The sequence below is a fragment of the Pleurodeles waltl genome, chromosome 5 (assembly GCF_031143425.1).
Source record: "Pleurodeles waltl isolate 20211129_DDA chromosome 5, aPleWal1.hap1.20221129, whole genome shotgun sequence".
In the NCBI taxonomy this organism is placed as follows: Eukaryota; Metazoa; Chordata; class Amphibia; order Caudata; family Salamandridae; genus Pleurodeles; species Pleurodeles waltl.
The window spans coordinates 1,060,213,643-1,060,226,759 of record NC_090444.1 but is presented as its reverse complement, the minus strand read 5'-3'; the positions used below and the strand labels follow the sequence as shown (position 1 = coordinate 1,060,226,759).

Below are 13,117 nucleotides of genomic sequence, written 5' to 3'. Positions count from 1 at the left end.
AACAAGACATTAAAAGGCATGATCATGGGGCTCCCTGAAAAACTCAAAAGGAGATGGGATGTCCTCTTGCCATGTCTGCTTTTCGCTTACAGAGAGGTGCCTCAGAAGGGAGTAGGGTTCTCACCCTTTGAACTTCTGTTTGGCCACCCTGTAAGGGGACCACTAGCTCTTGGGAAAGAAGGTTGGGAGAGACCTCTTCATGAGCCTAAGCAAGATATAGTGGACTATGCACTTGGCCTACGTTCAAGGACGGCAGAGTACAAGGAAAAGGCAAGCAAAAACCTTGAGGCCAGCCAACAGCTCCAGAAGTTTTGGTATGACCAAAAGGCTGCAATGGTTGAATTTCAACCAGGGCAGAAAGTCTGGGTTTTGGAGCCTGTGGCTCCCAGGGCACTTCAGGACAGATGGAGTGGCCCTTACCCAGTGCTAGAGAAGAAGAGTCAGGTCACCTACCTGGTGGACCTAGGCACTAGCAGGAGCCCCAGGAGGGTGATCCATGTGAACCGCCTTAAGCTCTTCCATGACAGGGTTGATGTGAATCTGTTGATGGTAACAGATGAGGAGCAGGAAGCTGAGAGTGAACCTCTCCCTGATCTCCTCTCCACAGACCCTAAAGATGGCTCAGTAGATGGAGTGATCTATTCAGACACCCGCTAGCCAACAGCAATCTGACTGTAGGAAGGTCCTGCAACAGTTTGCTGAGCTCTTTTTCCTAACCCCTGGCCAGACACACCTGTGTACGCATGATGTGGACACAGGAGACAGCATGCCTGTCAAAAACAAAATCTTCAGACAGTCTGACCAAGTTAAGGAAAGCATCAAGGTGGAAGTCCACACGATGCTGGAATTGGGAGTCATTGAGCACTCTGACAGCCCCCGGGCTAGCCCAGTGGTCTTAGTCCCCAAACCTCACACCAAAGATGGAAAGAGAGAGATGAAGTTTTGTGTGGACTACAGAGGACTTAATTCTGTCACCAAGACAGATGCCCATCCCATTCCAAGGGCTGATGAACTGATTGATAAATTAGGTGCTGCCAAATTCTTAAGTACCTTTGACTTAACAGCAGGGTACTGGCAAATCAAAATGGCACCAGGAGCAAAAGAAAAGACCGCATTCTCCACACCTGATGGGCATTATCAGTTTACTGTTATGCCCTTTGGTTTAAAGAATGCCCCTGCCACCTTCCAAAGGTTGGTGAATGAAGTCCTTGCTGGTTTGGAGTCCTTTAGTGCAGATTAACGTGACGATATTGCTGTCGTTAGCTCCAGCTGGCGGATCCCCTGGTCCACCTGAAGAAGGTTTTGAAGGCTCTGCAATCAGCAGGCCTCTCTATCAAGGCATCCAAATGCCAGATAGGGCAGGGAACTGTGGTTTACTTGCAACACCTTGTAGGTGGAGGCCAAGTTCAGCCACTCCAGCCTAAGATCCAGACTATTCTGGACTGGGCAGCTCCAAAAACCCAGACTCAAGTCGGGGCATTCCTTGGCTTGACTGGGTACTACAGGAGGTTTGTGAAGGGATATGGATCCATAGTGACAGCCCTCACAGAACTTACCTCCAAGAAAATGCCCAAGAAAGTAAACTGTACTGTAGAATGCCAACAGGCCTTTGACACCCTGAAACAAGCAATGTGCACAGCACCAGTTCTAAAAGCTCCAGATTACTCCAAGCAGTTCATTGTGCAGACAGATGCCTCTGAACATGGGATAGGGGCAGTTTTGTCCCAAACAAATGATGATGGCCTTGACCAGCCTGTTGCTTTCATTAGCAGGTGGTTACTCCCCAGGGAGCAGCGCTGGAGTGCCATTGAGAGGGAGGCCTTTGCTGTGGTTTGGTCCCTGAAGAAGCTGAGACCATACCTCTTTGGTACTCACTTTGTAGTTCAAACTGACCACAGACCTCTCAGATGGTTGATGCAAATGAAAGGTGAAAATCCAAAACTGTTGAGGTTCTCCATCTCCCTACAGGGAATGGACTTTATAGTGGAACACAGACCTGGGACTGCCCATGCCAATGCAGATGGCCTTTCCAGGTTCTTCCACTTAGAAAATGAAGACTCTCTTGGAAAAGGTTAGTCTCATCCTCTTTCGTTTGGGGGTGGGGGGGGTTGTGTAAGGAAATGCCTCCTTGGCATGGTTACCCCCTGACGTTTTGCCTTTGCTGATGCTAAGTTTTGATTTGAAAGTGTGCTGAGGCCTGTTAACCAGGCCCCAGCACCAGTGTTCTTTCCCTAACCTGTACTTTTGTTTCCACAATTGGCACACCCTGGCATACAGGTAAGTCCCTTGTAACTGGTACCAAGGGCCCTGATGCCAGGGAAGGTCTCTAAGGGATGCAGCATGTCTTATGCCACCCTGGGGACCCCTCACTCAGCACAGACACACTGCTTGCCAGCTTGTGTGTGCTGGTGGGGACAAAACGAGTAAGTCGACATGGCACTCCCCTCAGGTTGCCATGCCAACCTCACACTGCCTGTGCAGTATAGATAAGTCACCCCACTAGCAGGCCTTACAGCCCTAAGGCAGGGTGCACTATACCATAGGTGAGGGCACCAGTGAATGAGCACTGTGCCCCTACAGTGTCTAAGCAAAACCTTAGACATTGTAAGTGCAGGGTAGCCATAAGAGTATATGGTCTGGGAGTCTGTCATGCACGAACTCCACAGCACCATAATGGCTACACTGAAAACTGTGAAGTTTGGTATCAAACTTCTCCGCACAATAAATGCACACTGATGCCAGTGTACATTTTATTGTAACATACACCCCAGAGGGCACCTTAGAGGTGCCCCCTGAAACCTTAACCGACTATCCGTGTAGGCTGGCTAGTTCTAGCAGCCTGCCACACACCAGACATGTTGCTGGCCACATCGGGAGAGTGCCTTTGTCACTCTGTGGCTAGTAACAAAGCCTGTACTGGGTGGAGATGCTTATCACCTCCCCCTGCAGGAACTGTATCACCTGGCGGTGAGCCTCAAAGGCTCACCCCCTTTGTTACAGTACCCCAGGGCACTTCAGCTAGTGGAGTTGCCCGCACCCTCCGGCCACGGCCCCACTTTTGGCGGCAAGGCCGGAGGAGATCATGAGAAAAACAAGGAGTCGTCACTGGCCAGGCAGGACAGCCCCTATAAGGTGTCCTGAGCTGAGGTGACTCTGACTTTTAGAAATCCTCCATCTTGCAGATGGAGGATTCCCCCAATAGGATTAGGGATGTGCCCCCCTCCCCTCAGGGAGGAGGCACAAAGAGGGTGTACCCACCCTCAGGGCTAGTAGCCATTGGCTACTAACCCCCCAGACCTAAACACGCCCTTAAATTTAGTATTTAAGGGCTCCCCAGAACCTAGGAACTCAGATTCCTGCAACCTAAGAAGAAGAGGACTACTAAGCTGAAAAACCCTGCAGAGAAGACGGAGACACCAACTGCTTTGGCCCCAGCTCTACCGGCCTGTCTCCCCACTTTTAAAGACACTGCTCCAGCGACGCTCTCCCCAGGGACCAGCGACCTCTGAAGCCTCAGAGGACTGCCCTGCATCTAGAAGGACCAAGAACTCCTGAGGACAGCGGCCCTGTTCACCAAAGACTGCAACTTTGAAACAAAGCAGCAACTTTGAAACAACTTGCGTTTCCCGCCGGAAGCGTGAGACTTGACACTCTGCACCCAGCGCCCCCGTCTCGACTTGTGGAGAAGAATCACTTCAGGGAGGACTCCCCGGCGACTGCGAGCCAGAGTTGCCCCCACAGCGACGCCTGCAGAGTGAATCCCGAGGCTCCCCCTGACCGCGACTGCCTGCTCCTCAGATCCCGACGCCTGGTAAAGACTCTGTACCCGCAGTCCCCAGGACCTGAAGGATCCGAACTCCAGTGCAGGAGGGACCCCCAGGAGGCCCTCTCCCTTGCCCAGGTGGTGGCTACCCCGAGGAGCCCCCCCCTTGCCTGCCTGCATTGCTGAAGAGATCCCCTTGGTCTCCCATTGATTTCAATTACAAACCTGACGCGTGTTTGCACACTGCACCTGGCCGCCCCGCGCTGCTGAGGGTGTACTTTCTGGGTGGACTTGTGTTTCCCCCCCCCCCCCCCTCCCACCTCCCTGGTGCCCTACAAAACCCCGAAGACGCGGGTACTTACCTGCTGGCAGACTGGAACCGGGGCACCCCCTTCTCCATTGAAGCCTATGCGTTTTGGGCACCACTTTGACCTCTGCACCTGACCGGCCCAGAGCTGCTGGTGTGGTAACTTTGGGGTTGCTCTGAACCCCCAACGGTGGGCTACCTTGGACCCAAACTTGAACCCCGTAGGTGGTTTACTTACCTGCAAAAAACTAACAAACTCTTACTCCCCCTAGGAACTGTTGAAAATTGCACTGTCTAGTTTTGAAATAGCTATATGTGATTTATGTGAAAACTGTATATGCTATTTTGCTAATTCAAAGTTCCTAAAGTACCTACCTGCAATACCATTCATTTAAAGTATTACATGTAAATTTTGAACCTGTGGTTCTTAAAATAAACTAAGAAAATATATTTTTCTATACAAAAACCTATTGGCCTGGAATTGTCTTTGAGTGTGTGTTCCTCATTTATTGCCTGTGTGTGTACAACAAATGCTTAACACTACTCCTTTGATAAGCCTACTGCTCGACCACACTACCACAAAATAGAGCATTAGTATTATCTCTTTTTGCCACTATCCTTACCTCTAAGGGGAACCCTTGGACTCTGTGCATACTATTCCTTACTTTGAAATAGTGCATACAGAGCCAACTTCCTACACAGAGCAATTGCCACTCCAAGCCCACAGAGAGTTCAATCATTTCAAACTATGTTGTCAAACATACAACTAAATCACAAAGTACACAGTCAGATTTGTCATGAAACTCCTAGGCATGATGGCGTCATGCATCGCTATTGTTCCAAACACACGGCTACACATGCAGCCCTTATAGCAGTGCCTAGCAAAACAATGGACGCAAGCACAGGGTCAACTTCAGGATCTACTGTTGATAGACCGCCAGACACACTTTTCGCTTCAGTGGTGGAACCCTGTAAATTTCAACAAAGGGCGGCCATTTCAAGACCCGGTGCCTCACGCCATTCTCACAACAGATGCTTCAATGATTGGGTGGGGAGCACACCTCAACAGTCACAATATACAAGGACAGTGGGACAATCAACAAAGACACCTACACATAAATCACTTAGAACTGCTAGCGGTCTCCCTAGCACTAAAAGCCTTTCAACCCCTTCTAGTCCACAAACACATTCATGTCAAGACAGACAATATGACAACGATGTACTATCTAAACAAACGGGGGGACACACTCGTCACAACTATGCCTCCTGGCACAAACAATTTGGCATTGGGCAGTTCACAACAACATTCGCCTCATAGCGCAATATATACCAGGCATTCACAGTCAGCTAGCCGACAATCTCAGTCGAGATTACCAGCAAACTCACGAGTGGGAAATAAACCCCCAGATACTACAAAAATACTTCCACCACTGGGGGACACCAGACATAGATCTGTTCGCAACAAAACAAAACGCAAAATGCCAAAACTTTGCATCCAGATACCCACACCCTCAGTCCAAGGTCAATGCTCTATGGATCAATTGGTCAGGGATATTTTCCTACGCTTTTCCTCTTCTCCCACTCATTCCTTTTCTAGTCAACAAACTGAGTCAAAACAAACTCAAACTAATAGGTATAGCACCAACGTGGGCTCGCCAACCGTGGTACACCACACTGTTGGACCTCTCAGTAGTACCTCACATCAAACTCCCAAACAGACCAGATCTGTTAACACAAACAGATCAGACACCCCAATCCAGCATTGCTCAACCTAGCATTCTGGCTCCTGAAGTCTTAAGAGTTTGGCTATCTAAACCTTTCTAATGAGTGTATGGAAGTCATTAAACAGGCAAGGAAACCAACAACAAGGCATTGTTGTGCTAATAAATGTAAAAGGTTTGTTTTCTACTGCCAAGCAAACCAAATCACACTGTTAGATGCCTCCATACAAAACATTTGAGTTATTTACTACACCTACAAAAAGCAAAATCTCTCTTTTTCCTCAATCAAAATTCATCTCACTGCAATCTCTGCTTACCTGCAGATTAAACATACATGGTCACTTTTTAGAATACCAGTTATTAAAGCCTTTATGGAAGGACTGAAAAGGATCATACCTCCAAGAACTCCATCAGTGCCCTTGTGGAATCTTAATGTTGTACTTACACGACTCATAGGCCCACCTTTTGAACCCATGCATTCTTGCCAAATCCAATTCTTAACCCGGAAGGTAGCATTTCTAATAGCCATCACATCACTACGAAGAGTTAGTGAAATACAGGCGTTCACTATCGAAGAACCATTTATACAAGTACACAAACATAAAGTGGTTCTCTGCACTAATCCAAAATTTCTACCAAAAGTCATTTCACTGTTTCATTTAAACCAAACTGTGGAACTCCCAGTCTTCTTCCCACAGCCGGACTCAGTAGCAGAAAGAGCACTGCATACATTAGATATAAAAGGAGCACTAATGTACTATACAGAAAGAACAAAACCATTTCATAAAACTAAGCAATTGTTCGTTGCTTTCCAAAAACCCTATGCTGGTAACCCCATATCCAAACAAGGCATAGCCAGATGGATAGTCAAATGCATACAAACCTGTTACCTCAAAGCTAAAAGAGTTACTCATTACACCAAAGGCACACTCCACTAGAAAGAAAGGAGCAACAGTGGCCTTTCTAGGTAACATACCAATGACAGAGATTTGTAAGGCAGCCACTTGGTCTGCACCTCATACGTTTACCAAACACTACTGTGTAGATGTGTTAGCAACACAACAAGCCAAAGTAGGACAGGCTGTACTAAGAACATTATTTCAAATGCCTTCAACTCCCACATGCTGACCACCGCATTGAGGAGGATTACTGCTTTGTAGTCTATGCACAGCATGTGTATCTGCAGCTACACATGCCATCGAACGAAAAATGTCACTTACCCAGTGTACATCTGTTCGTGGCATGTTCCGCTGCTGATATTTTCCATATATAGATATATAGTTTATTATATGCATGGGTATACATGTTTATATTTCTGTATGCATGTCACCTTAAAAATATTAAGACCCACCATCCGCTAATACACCATAGACCAATATTAAACTTACTGCTTTCTAATCTGATTTAAGCATGTGAAAGATCCAATACTGGAGAAGAAAATTAGTTACTTACCTGTATTTTCAGTTCTCCAGTATTGGTATCTTTCAGAGATGCACATGCGACTCACCCTCCTCCCCTGAGAGGCTCCCCTTATATCTAGGGATAACCATTCCCACTTGTGCTTGAACATCTGAGGGAATCAGTCTCTATTGGGAGTGTTGTTGCCAGATTGGTCATAAGTCAAGTTTGGTCCTTTTTTGAAAAAGGACATGGATATGTTATTAAAATGACCGTTCATTGCCATTAAGACCTATGTTAAAGATATATTGTGCTGTGTTAATTTATTGTGGGACTCCCACTTCTACGGGGATGTTTCAAGAATGTGAATCTATGAAAGATACCAATACTTGAGAACTGAAGTTACTGGTAAGTAACTCATTTTCGTTTTCTGTAGACACTGGTGTGAGACCCACAACTGCTGTTAGAGAAAAAGTATTACCTTGGGTGGTTGAGTTACTGTCCATCTTTAAGCTGCAGACAGTAGTTGTGCATTCCAGCTGTCAGCCCCGAGACCAGTTCTCAGCAGTTCTACCTTTTTGCTTTTTACACTCGGACTGGTCAAGCCAAAATATTTGTTAAAAGGTGGCTAGCAGGTATCTGGGGTGCAGTTGGGAGGTTCCTATCCAGAGAAACTCAAGACAAGAGTACAAAAGAAAGGGCAACTGCTCCACTTAACTTCCTGCTAACCTGTGTAGTGTAGCCCCTTCAGTGATCAGAGGGCAGGGGAAACTCCCTAAGCTTTAAAGGGGCACTTTGTCTCCTCTCCATCACACCAAAAGATTTATCCACTGCAAAGGATCCCTGCATTGTCTCAGAGTAGTTCTGCAATTCATGTATGGTGTCTAGGTTCTCTCCTACCCTCATCTTGCGTATCACTACAGAATGGATTGCAGTGTGGCACTTGACTACCTGTGTTACACAAACTACACACATACAACCTCATATGTAGAAAGGCACACATACGAAATCCATATCCATATGGATGAGCAAAGGAGCCAGCTGCAGGGGGATGGCAAACAAATTTAAACATGTAGGAAAGGGGCAATCCTCTTATTTCCCAGTCTAGGTCAGATAAAAAGGCCAAACTTGTCACTATAACCTTCCTGCTTCCACCTTTCAATCAATCAATCATTACATTTATAAAGCGCACTATGTACCCGTCAGGGTTTCGAGGCGCTGGGGGGGGGGGGGGGGGGTGAGCTGTTAGCGGTCGAAAAGCCAGGTCTTGAGGAGTCTCCTGAAGGTGAGGAGGTCCTGGGTCTGGCGTAGTGAGGTGGGGAGAGAGTTCCAGGTCTTGGCGGCGAGGAAGGAGAAGGATCTGCCGCCGGAGGTCTTGCGCTGGATCCTGGGGACGATGGCGAGGGCGAGATTGGCAGAGCGGAGTTGACGAGTGGGGGCGTAAAAGTTGAGTCTGGAGTTGAGGTAGGTAGGTCCGGTGTTGTGTAGAGCCTTGTGAGCGTGGGTGAGGAGTTTAAAGGTGATCCTCTTGTCCACGGGGAGCCAGTGGAGGTCCTTCAGGTGAGGGGAGATGTGACATCGGCGGGGTATGTCGAGGATCAGGCGGGCGGATGCATTTTGGATACGCTGGAGTCGTTTGATGTCTTTTGTTGGGATGCCTGTGTAGAGTGCGTTGCCGTAGTCAAGTCTGCTACTGACGAGGGCTTTGTGAGTTCTCAGCTGCCCAGCAAGTGGTCTATAGTCCTGCACAGTTTGATGATTGTGCCTTCATTAACCAAGGATTTCCATTCTGGCAATCGGTTCTAGTTAGTCAGATTACCTCAAGTACACATGCAGAATGATTATTTGTGCCAAAATAAGATTTCTGTCATGATCTCACAGCAGGGGTGCATGGCCTCCGGAATCATGCAAGGGATGTTACTGCATTCCAACGTTTATGGTATAGCAACAAAAAATACCTATTTATATCCTTACTAAGGCAGTCGGTATAATGGGAAGTGCACCAAAGAGAATTATTCCGACAGGCTGTATTGTGTAGAACCTTACGCCACAGCTGTTTTTCAGGACTGTCACAATTCAGCTATGCTGCTAGTACGGAGGCACACCTCAGCTGCAGGGTATTGTGTTTTTAATTAGTTCAGTTGATTTGGGTCCTTTTGTGCTCCAGTCCTTGAGTGATCACTCTTGAGAAAGTCTCCTGTTCGATGCACAATGCCACATTATCAGTGCACAACTATTAATGTGTTATGGGGCGTTCATTGTGCTAGAAGGATCTCTGTCAGAAGAAACTGCATCCTTTGCACCACTTTTCCAAACATCATGTTCTCCTGCGTGCCCTGTACAACTGACAGGAAAGTGCTGTCAGAAAGAACATTTTTAAATAGACTAGTTTTATATTGGCAAAGGAGTTAGATAAGACTGCATTCGTTCACCCTCCCCATTAAACCTGTATGGCTGAAAAATAATGAAAGAAGCTCATCTGGAAGGTGAGTGTGGACAGAAGAAACAATAAAAATGTTCACAGTGATGACACAACTTTCACAGCTGAACTGGTAAATAAATAGACCTGAGAACCCTCATAATGAAAATCAAAGAGCAAAGAATTGAAACTAGAGTAAATTTTGAAAAAGATCAAGATGATAACAAGTCCAGTAACCTTCTTTACATTTGGTGAGAGGACCTAGAAGTGGTGGATAGCATCTGTCTTGTGAGATGACCATCTATAAATGTTTTAGCAGTCATGACATGGCCACAAAAACGACAGTCAGAATCGTAAAAAAAAAAAAAAACACTGCATTCTCCTTGACACTGAATGTTTGTGAAAGCTGGGTAGTGAGGAAACAGGAAGACCATAGACCTTTAATGTGTGGTATTCAAGGAAAGTTCTCTGAATACCTGGGGCAGCCAGAAAAACAAACAGATGTATCTTTAATCAAATCAAGGAAGAACTTTCATTGGGAAAGCAGTTGACCAGTCTTAAGCTCTTTCTTTTGACAAAGGATGCAAGTACACAATTCCCTGACTGATACTTGTAAAAGTCAAAATAAAGATGGAAGAGTATGACTAGTATACAAGGTGAATGGGCTTAATTACAACAGCAATGAACATGCTATTGAGACGTCTGAAACCACAATAGAAGGCAGCATTCTGGAGACCGTCCATCTATAGGGTCAACGGAGTTCCTAATAGATTTAGCGGCAGTTAAGAAACAATGGCATTCTGTAATCCACAATACTGTAGGGTTTTTTTGTACATAAATTAACTATACTTTTCTTCCGTTAAATATTTGTTTCTATGGCCTTGAAATTGTTTGCCTTAGTACTTTTAACAGGAAATTTCATTTTACATCTTCACACAGACTGTTGAACTTTGTTTTACTATCTTAAATGATAAATGTTGCCTCTATCACTTTTTTAGGTTGGTGATTTGCCTGATGCAGATGTTAAGCCACCTGAAAATGTTCTGTTTGTCTGTAAACTGAATCCAGTGACAACAGATGAGGACCTAGAAATAATCTTCTCTCGATTTGGCACCATAAAAAGGTTGATATTTGGTACTTTATTTGAAGTGCTTTGTAGTAACCATATTACTACCACAGTTTCTATATGAATGTCAATGCATGTTATGACCTATTTATACATTGTAAGAGCAATCAATGAAAGAGTTAAACAAATGAAGACCAATAAATATTGTGCCAACATAGCACCATCATTGTTTCTTTCCCTCTTTGGCCTGACATCCAAAACAGTATGGTGGAAATAGCATTTCTCCTTCAATGAGTCTTCACTACTAGCCGTAAGGGCTGAACAGTCCCATCCACATGTAGGATCTGATTACTTTTAATGTATACATAAAGAAGAAAAACAAAATCTGAAGAAAGTTGTATAATTTAGTAGCCAATCTATCGGTAACATTGGTCAAATTCAATTAATATCTCTTAAAAAAAGAAAAAAAAAAAAAAAAGACAGGCACATTTTACTTCACTTGAAATTAGGACCAAAAAATATTTTGCAAAACGTTTTTATGGAAAAATAAAAACAATGGAGGCCACATTCCTTGATTCAACCATTGTGCCCTATCGTTGACAGTCAGTTCAGCTGAAAATCTTTGGAGAATGTTGGTACTTTTGTTGGTTTTCATCTATTTCGGCAAAGGAAACTTTTTTCTCTCCACGAATGCCATCCCTTTTGGTGAAGTGCCCTCTTTGGGGGGAGAAGAAGCAATTTTCTGACCATGCTACAGCAGGTGAAATATCTATAATATGCTGATTCGCAAGTCAACATTCATTTGAAATACTGCAAGTGCATCATCATTCCTGTTGCCAATTCAAAGGACTTCAATTTGGCCTGAAGTTGTCCACTAGTATTTTTACTCCATGCTTAGCTCCTCATTGCAGCCTACCCCAGGTGGCAAAAGCCACTTCTTCCAATATCTTCCCTACTGGCTGTTACAGCAGGATCCATAGAGCAAGAAAGAGCTACCACTCCACAGTGGCTAGCCACAGATGTTCCATGGATGTGTCTGGCCATCAGTTTGAGGAAAAACACCTGTTGGGGCACCAGAAGCAGATCTCCTTTATAAGAGCGAGGGTTTCCGCTCGTAAATACAAATCTTTTTCCCATTGAAGAGAATGTCAGAAAGCTCCGAACGCTAGTGACCTTCTTCATAAAGAGAACCTACTGCACCGTTTGCTTGTTAAAGTCCTTACATCAGTCCATGTCCTAATTAATCCCTCTGACTCCATGCTGCCGGCTGTGGCTGTCTGTAGTGGTGGCGCACAGGGATTTGATGATCTAATATTGTGCCTTAGATATGTGAAATTGCACGGTTACCACTTTGGTGTGCTAATAATGCACTGGGCTTTGCAACGTAGCTACAGACACATTCATTTCCTAATTGTAGAACCTTTATTGATTAAACTGAAGTATATTGAATATCTCTGCCTCTACACGTGTTCCTGAAACATAGTTTTGAAGAGAAAACTCCTAAGTTATTTAACCAAAGCAGGAGTTATGCCTAGCCATACTTTTTCTTCACTCTGGCAATAGTATAACCCTCCAAGGGTGCTCCAAGTCAATAGACTCAAGCCTCCCTGTGAGAGCTCTGAAGTGAGCATGCTCCTTGTGACAGATGAGGGTGTGGAGATGGAGAGTGAACCTCCTGTCTGCACAGGAAAATGATTTGGTCAGTGGATTGGTTCAACCTCTCTGCAATACTGACCTCAGAGCAGCAAGGTGCCTGTTACCAGTTGCTGGGACAGTTCGCCTCTCTGTTCTCACTCACCCCTGGACTCTCACATCTGTGCGTCAATGATACTGACATGGGAGACAGTCTCCCTGTAAAGAACAAAATGTACAGTTTGTCAGACAGGGTGAGAGCTAGCATCCAGAAGGAAGTCTCCAAGATGCTATCTTAACTCCTCCACATACCACCACTGTGCTAAAGAGAAGCAAGTCATCTATTGGAGAGACAAGATTTGGAGGCCTGCGGGTGGTAAGATGCAAGGCACTACAGCCATTTGGACTGAAGCTAAAACAGCTGGTGCAGGGGGAGCCCAGAGTTCAGGTCTCCTCATAAAGGAGCGCAGAGAGATTAATCATCTTTCATCTGCCTGGGGTTCTGCCTTGTGGAAGACTTGCATCAGCCCACTGCCTTAAAATGGCAGAACGTTCCAGGTCTCAGTGAGCTCAGTTTGTCTATCTAGACAAGTTGCTTTCATTTTTCCTTAGTTACATAAAATAATCTGTCATTTCAAATCTTTTTAAGTATTTTAAATTACCCTTTTTATAAATACTTGGCAGTGTCCTGTTTGGGCCATGCCAGTGGTCCTAGAGAGCTCTGGGCTCTGCGGGCTTCATGACCCATACTTTGTTGCCAGGCTGAATCTCCACCAGAGTGGCATGGTGTACCAATACCAGGATGATCCTG

At 45.4% G+C, this 13,117-nt stretch overlaps 1 protein-coding gene across 1 annotated transcript in view; it reads left to right on the top strand.

Moving 5' to 3' along the window:
- The window catches only part of PPIL4 (peptidylprolyl isomerase like 4), a 215,606-nt gene that overhangs the window by 67,634 nt on the left and 134,855 nt on the right, over window positions 1-13,117 (top strand). Inside the window, exon 8 of the mRNA XM_069235276.1 lies at window positions 10,607-10,731. Coding sequence (XP_069091377.1) covers window positions 10,607-10,731 — 125 coding nt within the window. The remainder of the gene's footprint in view (window positions 1-10,606; window positions 10,732-13,117) is intronic.